General features: G+C 34.9%; 2 protein-coding genes and 1 long non-coding RNA gene across 5 annotated transcripts in view; 1 reads left to right on the top strand and 2 right to left on the bottom strand.

Annotated features, from left to right (window-relative positions):
* The window catches only part of LOC110371004 (proton-coupled amino acid transporter-like protein CG1139), a 46,197-nt gene extending 32,946 nt beyond the window's left edge, over positions 1–13,251 (top strand). For all 3 annotated transcript variants that reach the window (XM_064036658.1, XM_064036657.1, XM_064036656.1), the window contains 8 exons: positions 71–154; positions 1,324–1,474; positions 4,881–5,002; positions 6,030–6,114; positions 6,596–6,837; positions 10,619–10,831; positions 11,337–11,506; positions 12,932–13,251. In XM_064036658.1, coding sequence (XP_063892728.1) covers positions 71–154; positions 1,324–1,474; positions 4,881–5,002; positions 6,030–6,114; positions 6,596–6,837; positions 10,619–10,831; positions 11,337–11,506; positions 12,932–13,170 — 1,306 coding nt within the window. In that variant the 3' untranslated portion in view covers positions 13,171–13,251. The remainder of the gene's footprint in view (positions 1–70; positions 155–1,323; positions 1,475–4,880; positions 5,003–6,029; positions 6,115–6,595; positions 6,838–10,618; positions 10,832–11,336; positions 11,507–12,931) is intronic.
* A 1,836-nt stretch (positions 13,252–15,087) lies between these two features.
* Positions 15,088–22,828, bottom strand: LOC126054592 (trypsin-1-like). Its single transcript, XM_064036669.1, has 5 exons — positions 22,557–22,828; positions 20,948–21,161; positions 16,411–16,660; positions 15,536–15,685; positions 15,088–15,288 (listed from the first exon to the last, which is right to left on the bottom strand). The coding sequence occupies exons 1-5, from the start codon at positions 22,606–22,608 to the stop codon at positions 15,136–15,138; spliced, it is 819 nt and encodes a 272-aa protein (XP_063892739.1). The 5' UTR covers positions 22,609–22,828; the 3' UTR covers positions 15,088–15,135.
* On the bottom strand, positions 19,443–20,354 carry LOC126055103 (uncharacterized). Its single transcript, XR_007511237.2, has 2 exons — positions 20,147–20,354; positions 19,443–19,708 (listed from the first exon to the last, which is right to left on the bottom strand). It is a non-coding gene; the product is annotated as an uncharacterized LOC126055103 (long non-coding RNA).
* Positions 22,829–23,237: the final 409 nt, after the last annotated feature.

The raw sequence follows: 23,237 nt of genomic DNA on the forward strand, positions 1-23,237 counted from the left end.
AGGCAAACGTTTATTTTAATGTTTATCCTTGTCCTACCTTTCTATTTATTTGTTTTTGTTATTGTTTTAGAATCGAGCTAGCTTACAATGGATCTAAAGAGGACTTGGAGCCTTACATACCTTCACAACACAGACCCATCGCTTCAAATACATCGTGAGTATCATTTACAATTTTAAATAATCATTTAGAAGTTTTAAATGCTAATTTAGTAGGCTAATTTCTTTACATTCCATTTACTATAAAAAATGCATATAATTATTATTTTGAGAAAAGTTTGGAGATGCCTCCAACAGAAAACTAAAATCTTGCAGCACTGATATTTGAGACAAATTGCTTCGCGTGGGAGTCGCTCGCGAAACCGTTTACATTGCAATTTTGAAAAGTCATAAGTAGTTAGTCAAGTTAGATACTTGGGGGAAACTTTTAAATGGACATTATTTAATTATCTTTACCATTCTATCTATATTTACCCCAAACCAAAAATAGCATAACAAACATATTCGCAATGTCGAAAATGACGCTACGCAACAATCGGCCGACAGTTGACTCGATGGTTGTCAATTTAAGAATTTTTTAATTCCATCTATTCCATTATTTGAATAAAAGTTTTCAGTCGTTCTGATACCAGTTAATTACCTGACCTTTGAAATGTGCTTACTACCATTCATCTTCATACTGAGTCATGAGCCCAAACTATCGGCCGACTAAAAGTTTGTAGTGTGGGTACTCTAAGAGTAATTAAGGAAGCTATATTCGTACATAAGGCAGAGGTCTAAACTGTTGAAGTGTTAAACCAGTTTCCCAAGATTATGGGGGTCACAAAACTATTGTTTCATTAGGAAAGCCATTCTGAATGTTAATGACTTGAAACATTTAGTTATTTTACGCTGATAAGTGAAGTGGACCGTGGGATTAATGGTTTATTATCTAACTTCCTTTGAAATTATGGGGTGATGATGTGCGAAAACATGGTCTGGATGATGATAATTTGAAGATGGGTAATGCGGCATATTTGGATTACTATGGATGTCTATGTTTACTAGAGGATTTATGTAAGATAGGCGGTGTTTCATGCCGCAATGATTATAAACAACACACTTTTACGAACCAGATTTCAGTTTCAAGACATAAGCCTCAACTTGTTGCAATTTTCTTGAAGAATAACTTATACATATCTGTTCGTGTTCCCCGAATTTCAAGTAATTTGACTAACTTTGGAAGTTTAAAGATACATGCCATCATAACCATTTACGGTTAATTTTGCATACCTATAAGCACATATCTAATTTAAATACTCATCACGTCTTACTTAAATTTTCCAGGAGTTTCGGCGCCCTAGCTCATCTGCTTAAAGCATCCCTCGGATCAGGCGTGCTGGCGATGCCTCTAGCATTCAAGAATGCAGGTCTAGCCGTGGGCAGCGTTGGTACTCTAATCATCGGCCTCATTTGCTGTCATGTTATACATGTTCTGGTAAGTTTTCCATATATTATTTTTTTATATATTATGTTTTTACAGTATAGACATTATTAGTTTTGCTTACAGAATGTGACTTAATTTATATTCTATTAAGCTTATGTCGTAAATCTACCACCTAGCAGAGTCGGAGTGTATAACAAACTAAATATTTGAAGGAACAGTGATAGTGAATGTGAAATATCTTTCTAAATCGTTCTTGCGTTTTCATAGTAATTCTGAAACTAGAGAGATGAAAATCGAAATAAGGGGTTTAAATAGTGGACTGCTTTAGACTCGCTTGATAATAATCATGACCTTGATAGGCTAGGCTTTTATCAATCATTCATAACGTGAAAAACTTAAAAAACAATTAACAAAAGGATAACGCTATTTGGACAATTCGCAAACAAATATTCACTTGTATTGTAAAAGGAGATAAACTCTTTATTATCCAACAGCACGTTTCTGTCGTCAAAAACATAAAAGTATGTCAAACAAAGTACGCCAGATAAAGAGATACACGGTACAATTACATTTTCAGGGCTGTCAACAATTTTCCTCATATATTCGAATCATTTTTGTGTTTCGGATGGCACCTTAAACTGTAGGTCCTGGCTGTCATTGAACATCCTTGGCAGTCGTTACGGGCAGTCAGAAGCCAGTAAGTCTGACACCAGTCTAACCAAGGGGTATCGGGTTGCCCGGGTATCTGGGTTGAGGAGGTCAGATAGGCAGTCGCTTCTTGTAAAGCACTGATACTCAGCTGAATCCGGTTAGACTGTATGCCGACCCCAACAAGATTGGGAAAAAGGCTCGGAGGATGATGATGACATTCGAACAATTTTTTTCTGCATAAAGTTTATGCTTTATGTAAATTGTTCAAATATAAAATAGAAGTATTGGACTGTAGAAAAATGTCCCTGAATAAAATTACACTTGAAACTTAATTTATTTCTGGACGTAAAGGTAATAAAAATGTCCGATTTTTATTACTGAAAGTCTGGTGTTTCTATAGAGTTGTCAACCCTGAATTTTACACATGTTTCGGACGACCTTGAGCAACCTTTCTGTCTGCATTTTCATGAATATATGTAGAAACAAATTGGTTATCTTCAAAGCGAAGTTTTTAGTTCAATGCTAATTACAGCTTTGGTTTTAAAACCTTTTTGCTTGTGGTATTGCACAGCTGTTTGTTAGACAGACTTATTTATTCGGCTTTAGACGTTATTTGTTATTGTAATTAGCTGCAACGAGAGTAAATAGAGTCACAGACCTTGGTTATTTATTATGCGAAATTATAAGGGCAAAAGTTAGGTGAAATGGTTTGAGATTTTGGCTTTAATGAATTGAAATAGAGCATCAATCTAAAGTCAAAATAAAATGAGAAAGATCAATACAAGCTCTTACTAGGCGGCTAGGTAAATTGACTGATCCATATATTGCTCGTCACATAATTTTGTATGATATTTAACGCGTATAATAAAATTAATAAATATCAATAAGATTTAACATAATAAATAATTCATCTGAGTAAAAATTATATCTCATCGTCTTAAATAATCGTATTGATGATTACTATTCTATCTCACTGGGTTCTTTAATTTGAGGGAAACCCAAAACTGACATTAAATGACGCTCCCATCACAGCAGTCTAAATTAAAGGGTGCTTTATGACATCCGCACAGTTTGGGACACCATGCAATCTCACCACAGTTATCCACCATCTTAAACACAGTATTATGACTTAACCCGTGACGTAAACTATTAGTTACGTAACGTTCTGTGGTAACTATTACACCATGCTATGGTGTTTTTGGTAAGTCCCATGACACTTTCTAATGATTGCTGTTATTTCATGTCATTTCATGTTATAGAATTGAAATTGGACGGTAATAATTGAAAGATCTTATGTCATAGTGACAGTTGGTGATGGGAATGCCTTTATTGTTTCATAGGTTTTGTTCACAGATAAGTAAGATCGTTAATTAAGGTATGTACATATGTATGACGTGCGAATGATATAAAATGTATCCCTATGTTTATCTTTCAAACTTTTTTGTATTTTAATCATTCATAAAAACTTAGTCTTCGTGTTTTGGTGTTCTGAAAACAAGTTATTCAATATCTTACAATGTTATTCGTCTTCTGTTTTGACCACAAAATACTTCAACCTTATAAAATGTACTCCATCAAACTTACAAGGTTAGCAAAGTATTTCCAACCCAAATGGAACACCATAAAGTTTCGACAAACTTATGTAAGAATAATTTAGGCCCCATGACCTCTCTCACAAGTTCTGAGTAAAAGCAAAGAGGTTGGGTAATAACAAATAGTACAAACAAATCTTAGGCTTGCCTTTCACAATTACTTTAAGGGCCGAGCGTTGCTTAACGTGTCTATTTGTCCAATGTTGCAAATAGAAGAGTTTGGATTTATGTTACCGTCTTTTTTAACGGACTTTTCAAAAAGGAGGTTCTGAATTCGACGGTATGTTTTTCTATGTAGGTACCTATGTTCACTGATTACTCGAAGACGCCTGGACCCATAGGCAAAATCCTTTTTTTATCTTGATCTCTTTAACATCTGTTTGGTTGAACGGTATTCTATAAGTACCTACTTCTCTTTTAGTCGTCGATAGTTAAACTTATTTCATGTGGGTTTCCATTGCATAGGGAGGAGCTTGACTTCTATATCGCCAATCATCACGCATTATCCAAAGTCTGTCATAAAGAAACGGTTATTTTATTATTAAAAACTGACATTCTAATCTTATTTATTTCTAAAATTTTATATACAGCCAGTTTTTCTGAACTCAACCCAATGGAATTCCTCTAATACGGTCACTGGCAAAAAATATGTCAAATTGTTAGTGTTTACTAATTAGGAGCCATTCAAAGTAATTTCGACTCAGACATCATTTACTACAAATGTAACCTAATTAGGGTCTAATTTTTTGCCAAAGACAGTAATTACATACTAACATGTATGTCTGTTAAAAATGACATGGACATAAATAACTTTGACATGTATAACATCTTTGATTTACTCTAATTCAAATTTAAAATTCAGGTTTAATAATCGTCAAAGTATGTACCTACATATGTAAAAGGGAAAGAACGGGGATAATCGTTGTCATAAAATATTGTATAAAATTAAAATAAGATCATCTTAAGTCGTCAGAATTCTAAAGATTAACTAAAAACATTTCCATTATAGCAAACTGCATATGAGCGCTTTCAAAGTAGCATTTTATCCGCTAGGCGTATATTCCAGCGACCATCGCGAACATATATCATATACCGATTCAAGTAAAATTCGACGACCATTATGTCCTCTAACAAAAGTCAAAGCCAATTATCATCATCAAGGAGTGGCCACCTAATCTTAAACCCTCATTAACTGTTCCATTATCTTCTTCCAGGTAAAAACATCACAAAAATTATGCGTAGAAGTAAGAAAACCCGCGCTAGGATATGCGGACACATGCGACCTGGTGTTTCAACATGGACCCAAACCTGTGAGAAAAGTTGCTCCATTTATTAGGTGAGCTTAATTGATTAGCTACTTAACTTGGTTATATAATAAGTTTTGGAAGCGAGCTGTCAACTAAAACTGCCGACAGCACTTTCAAAATGGTAATAGCTCCTGCAGTCTCCCTCAGCTATGAATCGAATGCATGCAGTTGCTGTCGATAGCTCATTTCCAAAACGTACCTTAAGAGTTTTTTTTTTTGGTTGAAGGCATAATGACCCGTTTTGAAAATTGTATTCGCAATAAATACTTCTGGCATACGTTTAAAATGTTTGCAAAGAGAAATTATATACTCCTTGTTATTGCTCACTATTTAATCTTTTTTAGCCATAAACAATCATCAAGCAAATACAAAATATCCATTCGAATAGCAAACAGCAGATAAATGCTTCCAGGCAAACGATAAACATTACATTCCGAAAACCTCACAAACAAATTTCATTATACAAAATACGCGGACCCGGAACTTTTTATACAGGCCATTTTCAATTTGTTGGGTATTGAATTCTGAATAGTCTAAATGAAAAAACTCATCCCTTTTGTTTTCTGTTAGAGATATTAGTATAAGCTGTGAATGGAAATAAAGGTCCAGAGGATATAAGGACAAGATACTACTTGATGTTATGTTTTTGGTTGTCTGTCAAAGATTGTCTTGCAAAAATTCTTCCATCCCGAGATTCAGTAAGTTCTTTGCTGCTTTAGTTTAGATCAATTTGAGTGATGACAGCAAGGTGGACAGAAGGAAAAGAAGTCTTACTTAGGGTTCCATTTTTCCCTTTTGGAATCCCATATATAAACTTTGTAGTAGGTAAATCTAACGCCATTTTCCCATCCACAGCCATGGATATGACATTTCAAACTTACTATATACTTCCCTGCCGATTTCGGCTATGGTGACTGCTTTCAGTTATCATTGAGAGAAGAACTAGGATGATCAGCTCTTCTATGCGCCCTTTAATGGCTGCAGTACCCTATTTTATGTGTAAACGTGCGTCAAACTTACTATTAGTAAAGTAAAAGAAAATTCGTTTGTTTTCAGGGAGCTAGCAGATTGGGCACTAGCAGTAACGCATATGGGCGCGTGCTGTGTGTATGTTGTGGTCATAGCAGAGTCATTTAGACAAGTGAGTATACTATTACATAATTGTATTGTTATCTAAACTTAATATACCTATAGAGAGGAAGCATTTTTTATGTGTTCTATAGGCTACGAGCGATATGAAAAAATTGTTTACGGATGGAAACTACATTATTGCCGGATGACATAAGCTATATTTTATAATGCTACGGGAAGGAGTTCTCCTGAAAAACCAGTGAAACCGCAAGAAACAGCGAGTGAACCATTATATATTTATTAATAAATAACATTTATTAATGACCAACCTTTCACTTGATGGCCAGTAATGACTTAATAACTAGTAATTTAAATTAGAATGTGAGTATTTAATGACCCAAGATCAACTTGACATGAAAATAAATAGACCATCTTTTTATTTTCATTCATTATGAGTGACCGAAGCGTTTTTTTTTTAATTTTTCGCCTCCTACATACCTGTGAAGCCATTACAAAAGAAACATTGCTTATGCAAAATGTTACTTTTTCAGGTATCAATGGTGTACGGCGGTCCCGATTGGTCAGTCACAGTGTACTGCGCGCTTTCCCTAGTGGTACTCCTACCACTAACTCAGATCACCAAGCTCAAGTACCTGGTACCCTTCTCAGCACTCGCCAACTTCGTGTGGCTGGGGTCTATCTGTATCTGCCTTTACTACTGCTTGAAGGATCATCCGAAAGTCTCTGAGAGGAAGCTGGCTACGTCCATCAGTGGTATACCTACTTTTATAAGGTGAGATTTCTTTTTTAATAATTGAAATGAACAAACGAATGCTAGGCCTAATGGCTAGGGGAATGACGATGATGATGTCATTAAAAATTATACTTAGAAAAATCGGCTATCAATTTTCCTGAAAATGTGTTCCTTAGAGTGCTGAAATGCTGAGTTTAATTACTGGCTCAATATTAACTAGTAAATTATCATAACTCAGTTACAACAGAGTATTTTATCTCAGCAAACCTAATTACATCCTGACCCGGAAATTGAATCTTAAACCATAAAGCATTACATTATTAAACTAGCAAACTAAACTAAAGTTGAATTTCTACTTACATCATACATCAAAGCATTAGTTCAAACAATGTTGAAATAAGATACGGATCCTTCTTACATTTTATATCTAAAACGGCTTCCATTATTTTCATCTCGAGGCAAGTCAATCTATCCAGCCGAGCCCTTGAGACGCGGTGTAGAAACAAATGATTCGCTATTACATCCATCTGCGACGCCCGTCTATCAGGCCCGTAAATATTTATATTTCCCACGGAGATATTTTTCGCGAGAAGTTTTGGATGAAAGTTAATCGACAACAATCAATATTTGTGGGATATTCTTACTCGAAAGTCTGGGCATTTTCCCAACTATATTGGGGTCGACTTCGAGTCTAACCGAACCCAACAGAGTACCCCGAATCCATTTGAGTACCCTGAGTACTGGTCTTGTCAACCCAGTTACTTGGGCAATCCAATACACCTCGGTAAGACTGTTTGTAAGATTGATAAGATGCTCAAATGGCTGTTGGGACCCACAAATTAACATGCGTTACGAAACGTAGATAAACTCGTTCTGACATAGATGGTTACCCATCCCCGGACCGGCCGTTGCTTAACCTTAGTTACAGCCTATTTATCGTCCCACTGCTGGGCACAGGCCTCCTCTCACACGGAGAAGGATTGAGCATTAATCACCACGCTTGCTCAATGCGGGTTGGTGATTTCAGACTATATAGTCCAGGTTTCCTCAAGATGTTTTCCTTCACCTTTTTATCAGCCATTGGTGTCTAAGATATACTTAGAAAGTACGTACAAACTTAGAAAAGTTGCATTGGTACTTGCGTGACCTGGATTCGAACCCGCGCCCTCATACTCGAGAGGTTGGTTCTTTGCCCACTAGGCCACCACGACTTTTTTTCCATCTTAACCTTATGATCGATCAAATATTACTGCTGTTACTTAGCGCCAAGCTCCTCATTATTCTTATTCTAATTTATAAATGCTAGTCTGAATTAGTCCGTTAATATTTCACAGTAAAACTTTTGAACCGATTTGAATGAACTTTGAAAGGATATTGGGTATACTTTTTCTATAAGTTCATGAAGAAGTTTGTTTGGGACGGGGTGAAAGTACGCGAAAGGCTTGTAGACTATGTACAATTGTACATAGTCAATTGATATTCTAATAAAGATTATAAGGAGCAATAACCTTTTCAGACTAGGCGACGATTCCCAATATCGAATGCGAAAGTTCCACTGGTATGTTTTGTATGAATCGTGAAGAAACTGCAAATATTTCAGTATTGGCAGTTTTCCTTCTTATTGGATAGAAAATTCATACAACGTCGTGTGATATATTTTGATTTACATTAACTTCGGGACTGACTACAAAATGCTCTACGACCAATAACAATGATCTGCGTGAAATTGGTTTTTTATTTGCTGAACATTTTTTTTTCAACCAACTTTACATTGAAAACTTTAAAAGCATATTTCTTAACAAGTCAGTTTTATATTTTGAAAAGGAACGTGTTAAATGATGTGGGTAACCGCAAAATGCAGTCTCAAAAGTTGTCGTCTAAAAACTTGGTGCATATTTGCTTAAAACGAGATACTTTGAAAAAGACAATACCTGAGGAATATCTTCAGCATATTGTCACCACATAATCAAATAAGCAATTTGAAATGGCTTACGAAATGTTCTGTGAGGTGTGAGATCTGGTGTTACTATTAGTTCTCACGATATTTTCGATTTTAGACTTATCATCGTTATCGTCATCCAATTTTATTTTAGGGTCGGCGCAGCAAGTTTTCTTATTCTAAACTCTTATATGTGACGTCATCTTACATGTAAAATTCTTAATAAGACTCGAATTTCAATTCTTCACCAATCTTTAAGGACAGAACTCGGAAATTAAGTCACATTTGGAAATTACCTAGTTATACAAAATGCATAGGCACTCGTAGTTGAATGACAGACACAGACAGAGATTGAATTTAGAACCTTTTTTCATGCGAAAAATGGGGCTAAGGATAAGGTTAAATATTATTAAAACCTTCCCCAATAAAAACCCAATAGTAAGGGTACGAGAATTTGTAAAACACGTATAGCTTACCAGTCTAGACAAGTTTACCGGGATTCAGAGTCTAGACGCTTGTTCGATAGTTTCCGAAACGAGTTTACCTCAAGCACTGCCTTAAATATTAATTTTACGAGAAAAGATGCCTTGAATGAACTTCCCCTTAAGAACTTTTGAACGGAGGAATATGAAAGACTTTTGTATTTGAATTTTTTGAAAACGATCATTAAAGATTGTCTCCATCTTAATTATACCAGTCTTCATTTTAAATTAAGGTTCAAAATTGCCTCAGAAAATATTTCTTGACGGTAAATAAAAATCTGAGCAATATCATCCTAATTGGCCAATAAATAACATAGGAATATGCATACAAAAACTATTTTTAAAGAGGCGTCAGAAAATAAACCTCGGGCAAAAATGGGCAATCATTTTTTCATGAAAACGTTATTGCATTTTAGTGTAGAACTTTTAGTTGTGATTTATATTCGATGAAAGCTGAGAACATGATTTATGCCTGTAGCACACCTCCGCTGCGAAACAACAGCTGCGTAACCGCTGCGTGAGTTTCGCTGTGCAACAGTACTACACTTAAGCGAAACTATAATAGCGAAACAGAGCGAAACCTAAAACTGGAACAGTTCATTCCTATTTCGCTCATAAAAATTGTCGATTGCTACAGACCCGTCCGAGATACACGCGGAACCGCTCCAAAATGGCGGACAACGGGCGGAGATGTAGACGGCGCCTAAGCAAATGAGCGAAATCATGTTAGAAAGAGACAACGTCATAGTCAGTTTTGTACGTTAGAGCAGGGAATTTCGCTATTGTTTCGCCGCTCAACAACTCACAACTCACAGCGAAACTGTGGCGGTTTCGCCCTCTGGGTTTCGCAGCGGAGGTGTGCTACCGGCATTAATAAAAGTTGATGACTATAAAAGAGTAAAAGCATTTTTCGTTTATTATTTGTCCAAATCATAAATTGTGTAGAACATGTCGTCCTTGTCGTACCAAATTAATCTGCACTTTATTTTCAGTAATCATCAATATTTTTTAAAATAAACTCCATAGGCATCCCAAAATAAATAAGCCTTTTTACTCATCATTAGAAGCTGTCCTTCTTTCTTACAAAACAACCCCTAAAATCCTAATCCTAACTAATATTATAAATGTGAAAGTAACTCTGTCTGTCTGTCTTTTCTTCACGCCTAAGCTACTGAACCGATTTGTGTGAAATTTGGTACAGACATAGTTTGGAACTTGAGAAAGGACATAGGATAGTTTGTATTTCAAAAAAACATAAAAATAAAAAAAAATATTCCGAACATATAGCGCCATCTATTGGTCAAACAAAAAATCTGCCGGAAGTCACTATTCTACTCTAACGAAGTCGCGGTCAAAAGCTAGTTTTCTATAATCCACCAAAATTTCATCTCTCTTCCAGCACGAGTCTCTTCGCAATGGAAGGCATCGGCGTGGTGATGCCCATTGAGAACGAGATGAGGAAACCTCAAGACTTCCTCGGCTGTCCAGGAGTGCTCAACGCTGCCTTCACTGTCATAGCCGTCATGTACGCCTTTGTGGGGTTCGTTGGGTACCTCAGGTTCGGTGATGAAGTCAGAGGCAGCTTGACGCTTAACTTGCCGCAGGAAGAAGTGTAAGTTTGAAGTGAAATTTTAGAGATCTTGATTCTTTAATAGACCTCCACACTTAAAATCACTTTTCAATGCAAGAAGTTCAAAAGCTCTGTTTTATTGATCACTTACTATTATGTCATTGTTTTCCAAAAGCCACAGAAATTCTGATCAAATTAATTCAGATATAATTTGATCATCTCGTATACAAAAATAGTGGTAATATCGCCATTTTACTTCAAAGCTCATTAACAATTTGTATTAGGTAGGTAATTGAATAATTGAGTCTAGATTTCTTTACGATATCAGCTGTGTTTATTGGTAGGAATTCATTCTTTGAGCTCAGATACTTTGAATATTGAATATTTTATCATAATAATATAAATAATATTTAATATTTTATAATATAATATTTTAATTATTTATTTATTATTTATTTATGAATATTTTGAATATTTTATCTTCGTTAACTCACGAAGATAAAATATTCTACTTAACGAACTTATATAAAACCTCCTTCTATTCCAGTCTAGCACAAACAGCAAAGCTGCTAGTAGGCTGCGTATTACTACTGTCTTTCACCCTAGTCTACTATGTACCAATTGATGTCATCTGGAGGAGAGTGGAGCATAGGATACCATTAAGTGGACGCCGGTGGGGACTGGCTGGCGTCAGATTTGTCGGCTGTTTGCTATTAGGTAAGACTTTGAGATTTAATTATAAGATAGGAGATATAATACTAATATTATAAAGAAGAAAAGAAAATGTTTTTGTTTGTTTGTTTATAATGGATAACTTCTGGGCCGATTTTAAAAATTCTTTCACTGTTGGAAAGCTACAATCTTTCCATATTTTATACCGATACGCGCAGTAGTTCCCACGGGACACGGGTGAAACCATGGAAAAACGCCTAGTCTATTATAATTTTAAAGCAAGTAAATACGGTAGACATAATCTAGCGGTTCCTGACTACTTTTAAAAGAAATGATGAAGCAAACTCAATACTCATAGTATTGTTAAAAGGCCATACATAAATTATGATGCTGTCAATAAACACTGTAGGTTCGTGTCCGAAATATCCTTTTGAAAAATCCAGCTGGGATTTTCGTCACTTTCATATCTCATTGCTGACATACATAAAAAAAGCTTTTATATCAGAGCAGACTTTTCAAGGCTTTCTGTGCAGATTTACAAATTGTGTTGTCATCTGTATATATAAAAATTAATGCCACTTCTCGTTGTAAAAAAAAGGGAAAAGGCTCGGGTGATGATGATGCCACTTTTCGTTGTAATTTTATACCTCACCCAACAGTCTCACCTATCCAAACCAAATGCTTAGGCTTTGTTTTGACTATTTAGCAGGTGGTTTATGTGAATTTTGCACAAAATTGGTGGAGCGGTTCTTCATTAATCATACGTAGCAAAGCGCGTACCGCTGACCACTAGTAATCACATAAATTGTAGGCGCCATAATCTTGAGACTACCAGACAAATTGTTAAAAAATAATCTTCGTTGCTCTCTATCCCTATGATATCTTTAAAGTTATAAAAGCAATTACTGTATGCAAGCAAACATAAATAAAGTGAGTTCAGAACTCATTAACAGCGGGGGTAATAAATGGGCCACATAAATCGACGCCTCATATTAAACTAACGCCCCCAACGTCAGGCTTAATGCAGAAGTTAGGTAGAAGTAAACTCTGATACTTAGCATTATATTCATTCTTAGCTGCAGAATTCGACTCGTTTCTCTTATAAATCTAAGACACTATGCGTAGAACAATTAGAGCTAAAAGCGGAATGAAAACAAAGAAGTTATTACAGAGATAGTTTTTTAGTTGTATTTTGTGGAATTTAGCGAAATATTACTAGAAAGTTTAATTAAACTTTTTAAGAGAATCTTATATTTATACTTACCTTACCTTCAACTTTGCAAGATATTTCTGATATAAGCTAGGGTTACAATGGGAATGTTCAAGCTTCAATCCGCCACAAAAAATATTGAAATGCTAAACCTAGAAATCGCGTATAGCAAAATATCCCGCATCAATACCAACCGAATTCTTTTTTTTTAAATCTCCTGTTCTTTTTATGAAATTCTAAACGACCATCTTTTGTTTCAGTGGGCATCGCAGCCGCAGTACCAAAACTAGAACTCTTTATGGAGTTAGTAGGAGCTGTCTGTTTGTCCGTCATGGGTCTTCTCCTCCCAGCCATAGTCGAAACAGTATTCCGATGGAACAGGGACATAGTGCCTTGTTCCTTCGTCGTATGGAAGAACGTCATCATAGGATTCTTCTCCATCATAGCTATGGGTTCGGGAGTGACGTACGCTATACTGGCGATCGTCAATACAATGTGATTTTTTTAAAACTAATTTATTTTGTAATTTAAATTTTTCGAAGATGTAAATATATTTTTAATATAAGATGCTTTGACTTTTTTGGAGTTTTATTTTAGTTTTGGGACGTGCTGCAATTGGTGAATAATCCTGTACTCTTATTAAGCGACATCTATCATGCTACAAGCAAAACTGACACAATGCATGATAATATGAAGATTTTACAATTTGAAGCTTTAGTTTGAAGAATCTTTCGAACATTCCTATTTTTAACATGAAATTCGCACAAACATGGAATTATTTTTCTTACCTTCGTATCTGCAGTGTTATGTAAAATCAAGAAGGTATTACTTAGTAACACGTTTCCAAGAAGTGGGCGTTCACAATCTTATTTTTTCCCGCCTTAACTAAAATTGCATACAATAAAAGATATCCGCCATATCTCATAATTATGTTTCCACGTGTTTTGCGTATGATCTCTGTCTATTTTTATCAAGGCCTTAGCTAATTATACCTGGCTGGTCGAAGTTCACTGGACCATAGTAATAATTGCGATAATAAGCTGCAATTATGTAACTATAAATTGTGAGGACATTTTACATACGGAAAATTAGTATGACAAAGTTTCATCGATGCGTGACGAGAATTTTCTACTTCACTCTGTTCAAAATACCTACTACTATACTACAATCTAAAAAAAGTTACAATCTCTAGCTTGAATCTAGCATAAAACTTTTTTTTCTGTTAAAATATACCAAAACTTTCAAGTTTTACTAGAGACTAATAAAATTCATTCAACGTCTTTGCCAAAACCAATCTAATGTTCTCAACGTAAATTCCTGATCAATTTCGTATCAAATAAAAACAATTGACTATCATCCCACACCAGCAATCAACAAAAACAAATACCTACTTCAACTCAAATCCGTTCTTAATTCAAAGTCCAATGAGTTTTCAGCAAAAACAATATACGAAGAAATACGGATCCCCAATACAATTGCAAACTATACACATGATCTAGCAATTATTAATCTTTCATGTCATCATGACCTGCAGTTAGTTTACCTTGAAGAGCCGAAACATCCTGCTTAATGTATGATTAGAACTGATTTGATGATGAGGAACTACTCTATGTATGTTACATGATACAAGGTTCATGGTACAAGTATTATCTTCTTCAAGGCAGTAGAGGATTTTGCAAATGAAGGTAAAGAACACAAAGACGAACTTGCATTATCCACATGGTAATTATTGATCATTTCATCCAAAACATTTAAGCGGTCATTCTAGATATTTACAACTAGCTTCCGCCAGTGGTTTCACCTGAATCCCGTGGCAACTACTCTACGTACTAGGGCAAAAAGTACCTCTTACAATTAGCCTTCCTCGTTAAATGGGCCATCTAAAACTGAACGAAGTTTTCAAAGCGATCCAATAGTTCCACTGGCCAATACCTACTAGCAAATTGCGTTCAACCTTGGTTCATCTGTGGAGGCAGGAAAAATTATTACCTTAAATGATAATATAATTTATGCATTTACATCAATGAAAACTACCTTTGCACTATACGGGTACATACGTTTTTTTACACATTCCCTCATCTAGGTTAGGGTCGAATAACTTGAACTACATACATATTTTCCTATATAAATATGATTTACTTGTCGAACGAAATAACTAAAATATATTCAACTAGATATGAGAAAACAAAATTAAATTGGTAGTCTAGTCATGAAACCTGAAAAAGGAATATAAACAAATACCTTCATTTAGCTTATAAGGTTGTCGACATTTGGCCTCTGGATGCCGCAGTTATTGTACCAATAAGTAGGTAGTCGTTAAAAGGGCTCACGCCTAGATTATAATGTTGGTTAAATTAAAATCTAAAAGAAAATTGATATCATTATACTCGAAAGTATTTACTATATTTGATATAAATAAACTTAAAACCTATTTCTCAATTTATTTTTCTGATCACCAGACGTTTCACAATCCAGTATGTTTTGTGATAAAATCTCTTATAGGGGGTGCGGCGATATCTGCGAACACGCTCGGTGAGAACTGCTGACCACAACCACGGCCGAATGACACGATGCCTATGGCTTGACCGTCTTGCACTGCTGCACCGCCGGAGTCACCCTGTAGGAAAAACAAATGAAAGGTGCAGTTCACTGGAACGTGCTTGTAACATACGATAAAATGCTATTTTTGAAAGCCTATTCATCTAACAGGAAAACCTCCGATACTTTTCGCAACTTTTTTAACCGACTTCCTAAAAAGGTAGAGGTTCTCAATTCGGAAGTTTGTAGGTAATTTTTTTCATATTTTAGTACTAAAAATAATTTTCTACAAGCAAGAAAGAAGAGTTTTAATAAATTGATCGTACCTGACAAGTCCCTTGGCCGCCCAAAACGAAGTTGCCTCCACACCACATGTTTCTGGTCAGTACAGTGAAGTACACAGCGAAACATTGCCAGTACGGCACCACGGGGATCTCCACATCCATCAGACTCTCGGGGATGGAACTCGCTCCTTGCTGGAAAAGCATTATAAGAGTTAATACTCTACCCACTATCTACCTCCCTCTATGACAACCTTTAGTGGAGACTTGATTGAAGGTGGAACTGACTTGATAATGTAAAACACTGATACTGTCAAAATATAGTTAAAAAATTGGTAAACAAATAATAAATGAGGTAGAATCTACTGTTTGCTTCAATGGTCTATCAAACGATTATGTCTTGGGATGTTTTCAAACAGTTGCAAAACAACGAAGCTTATAAAAATTCTAACATTCTAATGTAACATTATGGAGTCGATGAAGCTTTGACTCTGCTAATAACAGGACGCGTGATCATGCATACATTATCTAAAAAAACTGTGAGGCAACGCTTCCATGTATTCCATTCAAAGTGAGTTTTGTTTGTTGAAGTAAAAAATTAAGCTTTTTGCCTTTTTCACAATTTGCTTAATCTATACTAATATAATAAAGAGGAAACATTTTTTTGTTTGTTTGTTTGGCTCTGAAACGAATGAACCGAATTGAAAAATTCTTCACTGTTAGAAAGCTACACTCTTCCAGAGTAGCATAGGCTATATTTTATCCCGGAACGCAGGTGAAACCGCGGAAAAACGGCTAGTATCCAATAAATTTATACACACAAATGCACAGATTCATATAACAGAAACATCGGAAAATTTTCTTTCAACTCTTTCTGCCAACATTGAAAAGCTTATTTCACAACGATATTAATAACTTACCTCTGTCCTACCCCATCCGCTGACCATAATCATAGAATTATCTTTCAACTTTCTCCCTTTTTTCGGCAATTTCACCGGCTGTATGGTGTCTGTAAACTCTATGGGGTTAACAGTCTTCATCACGGCTACATCCTTGTCAAACCTTGGGTTGTCATACTCTGGGTGTGGTATAACTTCAGCTATGGGTATGATGGTACCATTCTTCCTGTATGTGCTGCCGGCTCGGAGGACTACTGTGCTTGGGTCTACGCTGTAAGGTAGAAACGTGATTTCAATTTATGAATAAATTCACTGAAATCTCCCTTTTACTTAACTACAAATATATAGGTGCCTATACATACAGAATAATCTAATCTATCTATAGACGAACAGCATGTCGATTCTATAAAATATCACAACTCACTTCGACATCACTCTCACTTCGACTTCGATCTAAAGGTAGAATTCCGTGGACGCGACAATAGTCAACCTTTGAAAATGTATGGCACCGTTGTCGAGGCCCGTGACAGTCGCGCGCGGCCGACGAATTTCGTAAGCTGCTCGCGGCATTGTCAAAAATTTAATTCTGGTTTTACTAAAATTCTATAGATGTTATTAAGCGCTAGACCATGTTGAGAAGCGTACGGCCGCGAGCGGCTCACGAAATTCGTCGTCCGCGCGCGACTGTCGCAGCCCTCGGCAGCGGTGCCATACATTTTCATAGGTTGACTTTTGTCGCGCGCGGCTGCGACAATCGCGACCCACGGAATTCTACCTTAAAGTTTCGTGATTGACATTGTCAAACTACACTAGCGCTTCACTATCGAGCGTGTTGACAAGTTGAACTAAATCAAAGTCGAGATTTTGACAGATTTGTCAAAATCTGTCTATCTATAGGGAGGTAGGGAGAGATGGGCAGTTGGGAGACATGATCAAATCAGAATAAAGGGGTCCTTTTATTCTGATTTCTGATCATAGTTTTGTTTTTTTTTAATTGGGTAGTTTACGTTACCGACTGGTAACGGTGTTCATCCATAGACTATCTGTCATTTCTGTGAGATGTCAAGAACAAACACTCGTAAAAGTACTTAAATATTTTGTTGCGGTTTCGGATCGTTATAAAGAGAAAACTAATGAAAGGTATGTGTATTTTCTATTATTAATTATTGATTGTCAAAATCTCCAGTTACAATTATAGTAAGTCGATGCAATCCACACCTATTATACCTTTAGAAGAGAGTACTACAGCAATAGTTAATGGGCCCCACGTTTTTATTTTAGTCTAATATGACCGGGACCACCTACGTAGGTTGACAGGTAAGTAACTATTTTTTATTTTCTAGTTTTCAGTGCACATAAGATAAAACCGTTTAACTTAAAAGTTTTTTTACCGATTTTTTTTTCATAAACTAAGTCAAAAGTGTCCAATGCTCTCTATGGTAGGGAGGCTTGGACATACCATGTAATGTATAATTTGTAAATTTTTGCTCTTCTTCGTCAGTGAAAATTTGTGAGGTTATAAATCTGCGCGAAAAATCCTTTATAGAATCTTGTTTCAGGTACCGTTGCCAACTTGATCTAGAGACTATTATATTTAAAATAGTGTTTAAATAAAGTTCTAAGTGTTTTAAAGTGATTAAGTGCCTACATTTAACGATGGCTAGAATGTTTTTGCTTAAATCTTTATTAGAAGAAGCTCATGCTTTAGATAATTTAGAAAAGCGTCAACAATCTGCTAGAATTCGTAGTTTACCTTTATTAACTCGCGATGATGACTATGTGAGCATATATAGATTGTCAAAGGAGCTAATTGACCAACTGGAGTCTGATTTACTGCCCCTGATAAAGCCCACAAAACGTCGAGGCAAAGGACTTACAACTCGTGTAAAAGTAAGTATTGACACAGTTTATAGTTGAAAAATTGTAATCAAGCACACAATAATAAGAAAAACACTTAGTTCTTAATAAGGAGTATTCCCTTTATGTGGTTTCCCCGCCAGCTGATATGTTTTCAAAAGCCTCTGTACTTCAGTTATAATATTGGTATTCTCTTAAGCATGAAAATAACCAAATTGGTCTCAATTTTGTTTTCACTAAATCCAGATAAAGTAGGTATTACATTTTTTATTGATTTATTGTTTCACAGATACTATGTACTTTATCATTCTTGGCTAGTGGCAGTTACCAGAAGGTTATTAAAGAGGGCATCAGAACTTATTTATCGCAACCGTCTGCATCTCGTTGCATAAATGAAGTAGTGGAAGCTCTGAACAATCCGGCCGTAGTAAAAAAATATATAAGGTTTCCTCAAAATCAGCAAGAAAGGCAAAGCAAGGGGCTGTGCCATTTTGTGCCGGCGGCCATATTGGATTTAATTAAAGGTGTATACAAAATTTCAGACCAATCGGTTGACAGGAAGAGGGTGAAATTTGAATTACTAAATTTGATCCAAGAATAAATAATAAAACAAACGGGGTGAGCTAAATAAAACCGTTTAAATATCTCGTAATGTTGAAACTGATTGTAATTTTTAGGAAAGCTCTTTCATTATATCTAGCCGAATATAAGAAATGGCAATAAAAGTTGATAATGATCTGTAAAATCTGATTTTTTATGTAATAAATTGTGAAAAAGTGCCCATCCCTCCCCTACCTCCCCTAAAGTTTGAAATGACATTACGAATCGAAGTGAAATGCGAGTTGTTGATCGAGTTTTATAGAATCCCAGTACAGGTGTAATGGTCGTGTCTATAATAAAATAATGGAAAGTATTGAAAGACAACAGATACAACAGTCAATTTCAATTCAAGAACTTAACCCTTAATTTGGCAAGCATAATCTTTATCAAATTTTATAAAAAAAATACTGTAGTCTAATTATTTGAGGTATAAGGAAATAGAGAAAAATATTCAAAAAATTTTTTTTTCAGTAATTGTGCTGAAATAATATGTATCTTATTTTACACATTGCCAAATACGGAGGAAGGTATAGTTTTTCGATAGTGTATCCAAAAGGATACATTACCAAATCGGGGTTATAAAATAAAATAGTTAATTGGTAAGAAAATTTATTTTTTTACATGAAAATCGTAAAAACAGTTCCGTTGTTTAGTTAGACATAATCTCACATTATATTTTATCCGAATCCAGTGAAGGTGTTGAGGAACTACTATAAGAATCATGTTGTATTCCATAAACTGGCAATGTTGTGTCACTGGCTGTGTTATCTTCCTCATTGTCTGTTGTGTCACTGTCGTCCGATCGTGCATTTCCTGCAGGAATCAACGCTAGAATGCGCTTTGATCTTGCTCGTTTTAATACCTACGAACAAAAAAATTGCACATGCAACCAAACCAAACCCAAGCAAACTGAACACTGACCTGTTTATATGAAATTATGTCAAAAATTATGCAAAAAAAAAATCTTAATAAAAATTAATTTTATCCTACGGAACCTTACATGCTGTAGGGTCTCACATGCGTGTAGTTAATATTTTTTATATAAAATTACGAGAATTTTAACGTGCGATAATAGGTTAACTTTTGGCAATGTGTCTTTAAAGATACAATGTTGTATAGTCGACATTTGAGCAAAGTATCTTTAAAGATACATTGAGGTTTGACACCTTGTCATGGCTCGATAAATACATTTCTATGCCATTATTTCAGCTAAATCGTTAGTATATTACGTTACACACATAAAATAGTAAGAACCTGACATCATCACATATAAAAAATAATAAAAATCAATAAAACTTACAGCTTTGTTGTTCTTCGCGACCGTCATTTTTTCAGGTTGACGTAAATCGGGATGTCCAGTTGTTGAAAATGCAATAGACTTACTTTTCCTAGTGATGTCATGAGTCAAACTTTATAATTAAATCGATCGATTCAAAAAAACACAATTATTTAATGTTACAGATTTTTTTAAAGTTGTTGTATCTTTAAAGATACATTTCCAAATTAAGGGTTAATTAGCAATTGTTGATTCCATATTACTGTTAATTAATGATTAATAACTTCCAATAAACTGTGTACTATTAAAAATAAATGACAATTTGGATACAAAGTATTAATATTACAGATTTAATGACTTTCCATGTTCGATACCTATAAAACGATTATGAACTATGGGATTAAAAGTGAAAAATATGGATTCAATTGATGCTTTTGATTATGAAGACAAGTTACATTGAATAGATTTCTATCAATGTATTTAATTATAGTTTCATCTATAAATTACACCCGTGTATGGATAAACATCGAACAGTAATTATGCAGAAACATAAAATTATAGTCAACACAGTACATAATTTTTGCACGTGACTACCTATAGTTGTTGAAAAGTCAACCAAGATGATTTGAACTCCTATAATTTTGGAAGTACATTAGTATATCCTAAACTAGCTTAAACCGTAGTAGTAGGCTAGAGCCTTCCTCGATGAAAACAGCTGGTGATGAACATGGATCAAAATTAAAATAACTTCCCAAAGGTGTACACAGTTACAGTTTAATTTATAGATTTGAACTCAAAACATGCATAAAGTAAAACTATACTTACTTCTGCGCACAATGTCCTGCTGTGATTATATAATTCTCACTAACGATGAATCCGCCACAAAAGTAAGAGTTGTTCACTATAAAAGACACTTGGTACGGATGGTCGTCAATGCTCGCATTCTTTCCTCCTACGATCCTATTGTCGAAGGGCTCCGGACCATATAGCAGGTCTTCTACTGTCGGCAGATTTGGGAAGTCGAAGTCGAATGGTGATACTGGAAGAGAAGAAAAACGTTATGAAGATGATGATTTTTTTGCTCGCAGCACAGGTTCTCAGGCATTTTATATATCAGATCTTCTAAGCAAATACTGTCTGTACTTAAACAATTATTACAAATGATGGACGACTATTTTACGAACAGTACAGATTGAAGAGCTGCTTCTGGATAATGACTCAGATTTCTGGTATATACCTCTACATACCTAATAGATTTACTCACATAGGACTAAACATTTTTCAGGAAATTCAGGAAGAACAAACGTGACATTCTAACACCATAATACAATAAATCAAACCCATCAAAACAAATCAAACCTGTGATTTTTAACGCCAGCCAATATAAAAACATCACCTAAAAATTTCAGAATAACTTTATATAAGCGGCTTTCAGCTTTCATTCGCAAAAAAGGCAACCAACTCCCCAGTAACACGATTAAAATACTTGGTTAAAAGATTTCCCTAAGCCTATTGTCAGAGTTCTCCATCTGCCATTTTGGTATTGGCGAATATTTTTAGTATGATTCGATGGTTATTAAATTAACGGATTTTGTCATAAAGATAATATCGTTCATTAATTTATGCAGTTGTAGTCGACCGTTTAGTTCACCAAGCATACGGTTGAAGTATGTTTGGGCCGTTGTCATGAACTATGTCTCCTTTGAGGAAGGTCAAGTAAGTCTTTAACATTGCCTTGAATAAATCTCTCACTATAAAAGAAGCATGAAACTGTAACATTTAATTTTGTTAAATTACAAATTACTAATGATACGTTTCAGGTTATTTTGTTACCTTGTTGCATTGCATTTTGTTTTGTTGTTTTGTTGCATTTGATTGATCTTAATACAACAATATTAAAACTACTCCACATACCCTATTGGTATTGTTGAAAGACACGCCAAAAAAAGTCAGAACTTTTCTTTCGACTATTTTATCTCAATCACTTAGAATTTGGTCCCATATGGATAAGAATTGATCAAAAAACTTTTTGGAACCAGAATAAAAGCACCGACTTTGGTCTTATTGGAAAACTTATCGTTCTACTGGCACAATAAAACTTAGGTATATGAAGTATTACTTCTAACTAAGAATTCGATGATTAATTTTTAGTCCGAATAACATAAGTGGTGTAATATGTATTGGTATAAACGTTTATCAATTATCCATACAGTTTTTGGTAAATCAATCTCACTGGGCTCTACAATACTTTAAACTTTGCTAAACCAATCAAATTAAAAGTAAATTGGATCGGTCGGACTTTAAGCAGACTAACGGTTAAAAGTTCTATTCGATAAGAAGATCTTTAAAAGTAATTCTATTTAACTTAAGTATATATAAAAACTAGATCAATGTCGATTAAAATTCAAAAATAAATTTCAAAAAATACACTTACCTAAATTAAAAACATTCACCGTCAACACCAAAATTATTTTCAATCCTAACATTGTTAGCGCTTCGTAAATTTTACACAAAATAAGGGCTAACGGTTCACTACACGTTTTATATGACAATTTTATCTATTCATTAGTACAGTATACAAATCACCCACATATAGTTTAATTGGATTTTTCTGTCATAATACTAGATAGTGATAACCTTCGGGGCTTTGGTAAACGTATGTGCTCTGCCTAATGTACTAGCTGTGTAGTAAGGGGATACACTTGCGACTAGTCGTGTCGATTTGTCGCATTTAGAATAATAATTAGCTTATATAATAAATTCTTACAGTATGTAACAGGAGGCCTGTCTTTCTTATCAAAAAAAAATAGGTATCTTTAATTTGCAAAAATGTGTAACTTGTCAGTGTTGAAATAAATAAAATGGAAGTACATAATAATTATGTCATTGATTACCAAACCATACTAGGCCATATTTACAAATCCTTATCTTGTTTTTCAATTTTCAAGTAGGGCCAATGTTCTTAGTATTGCTTATAAACATAATCAATGGAAAATACTCCAGATAGTTCTCAAATACTCTCTGTAGACTAACCATACTATATTTAAACACCTGCTAACGTGCGACAAATTAGTCGCAAGTGAGTCACGCTCAAGACAAGTAGTTACCGTTACCC

The sequence above is a fragment of the Helicoverpa armigera genome, chromosome 10, assembly GCF_030705265.1.
Source record: "Helicoverpa armigera isolate CAAS_96S chromosome 10, ASM3070526v1, whole genome shotgun sequence".
NCBI lineage: Eukaryota > Metazoa > Arthropoda > Insecta > Lepidoptera > Noctuidae > Helicoverpa > Helicoverpa armigera.

Bases quoted from the DNA above. Each gene is read 5' to 3' on its own strand.
- LOC126054592 (XM_064036669.1), bottom strand. From the start codon at position 22,608: ATGTTAGGATTGAAAATAATTTTGGTGTTGACGGTGAATGTTTTTAAT. The intron at 21,162-22,556 runs GTAAGTGTATTT...CTTCTCTTCCAG, and splicing joins GGTGAATGTTTTTAATTTAG to TATCACCATTCGACTTCGAC. The intron at 16,661-20,947 runs GTAAGTATAGTT...TCTACCTTACAG, and splicing joins GCAGGACATTGTGCGCAGAA to CGTAGACCCAAGCACAGTAG.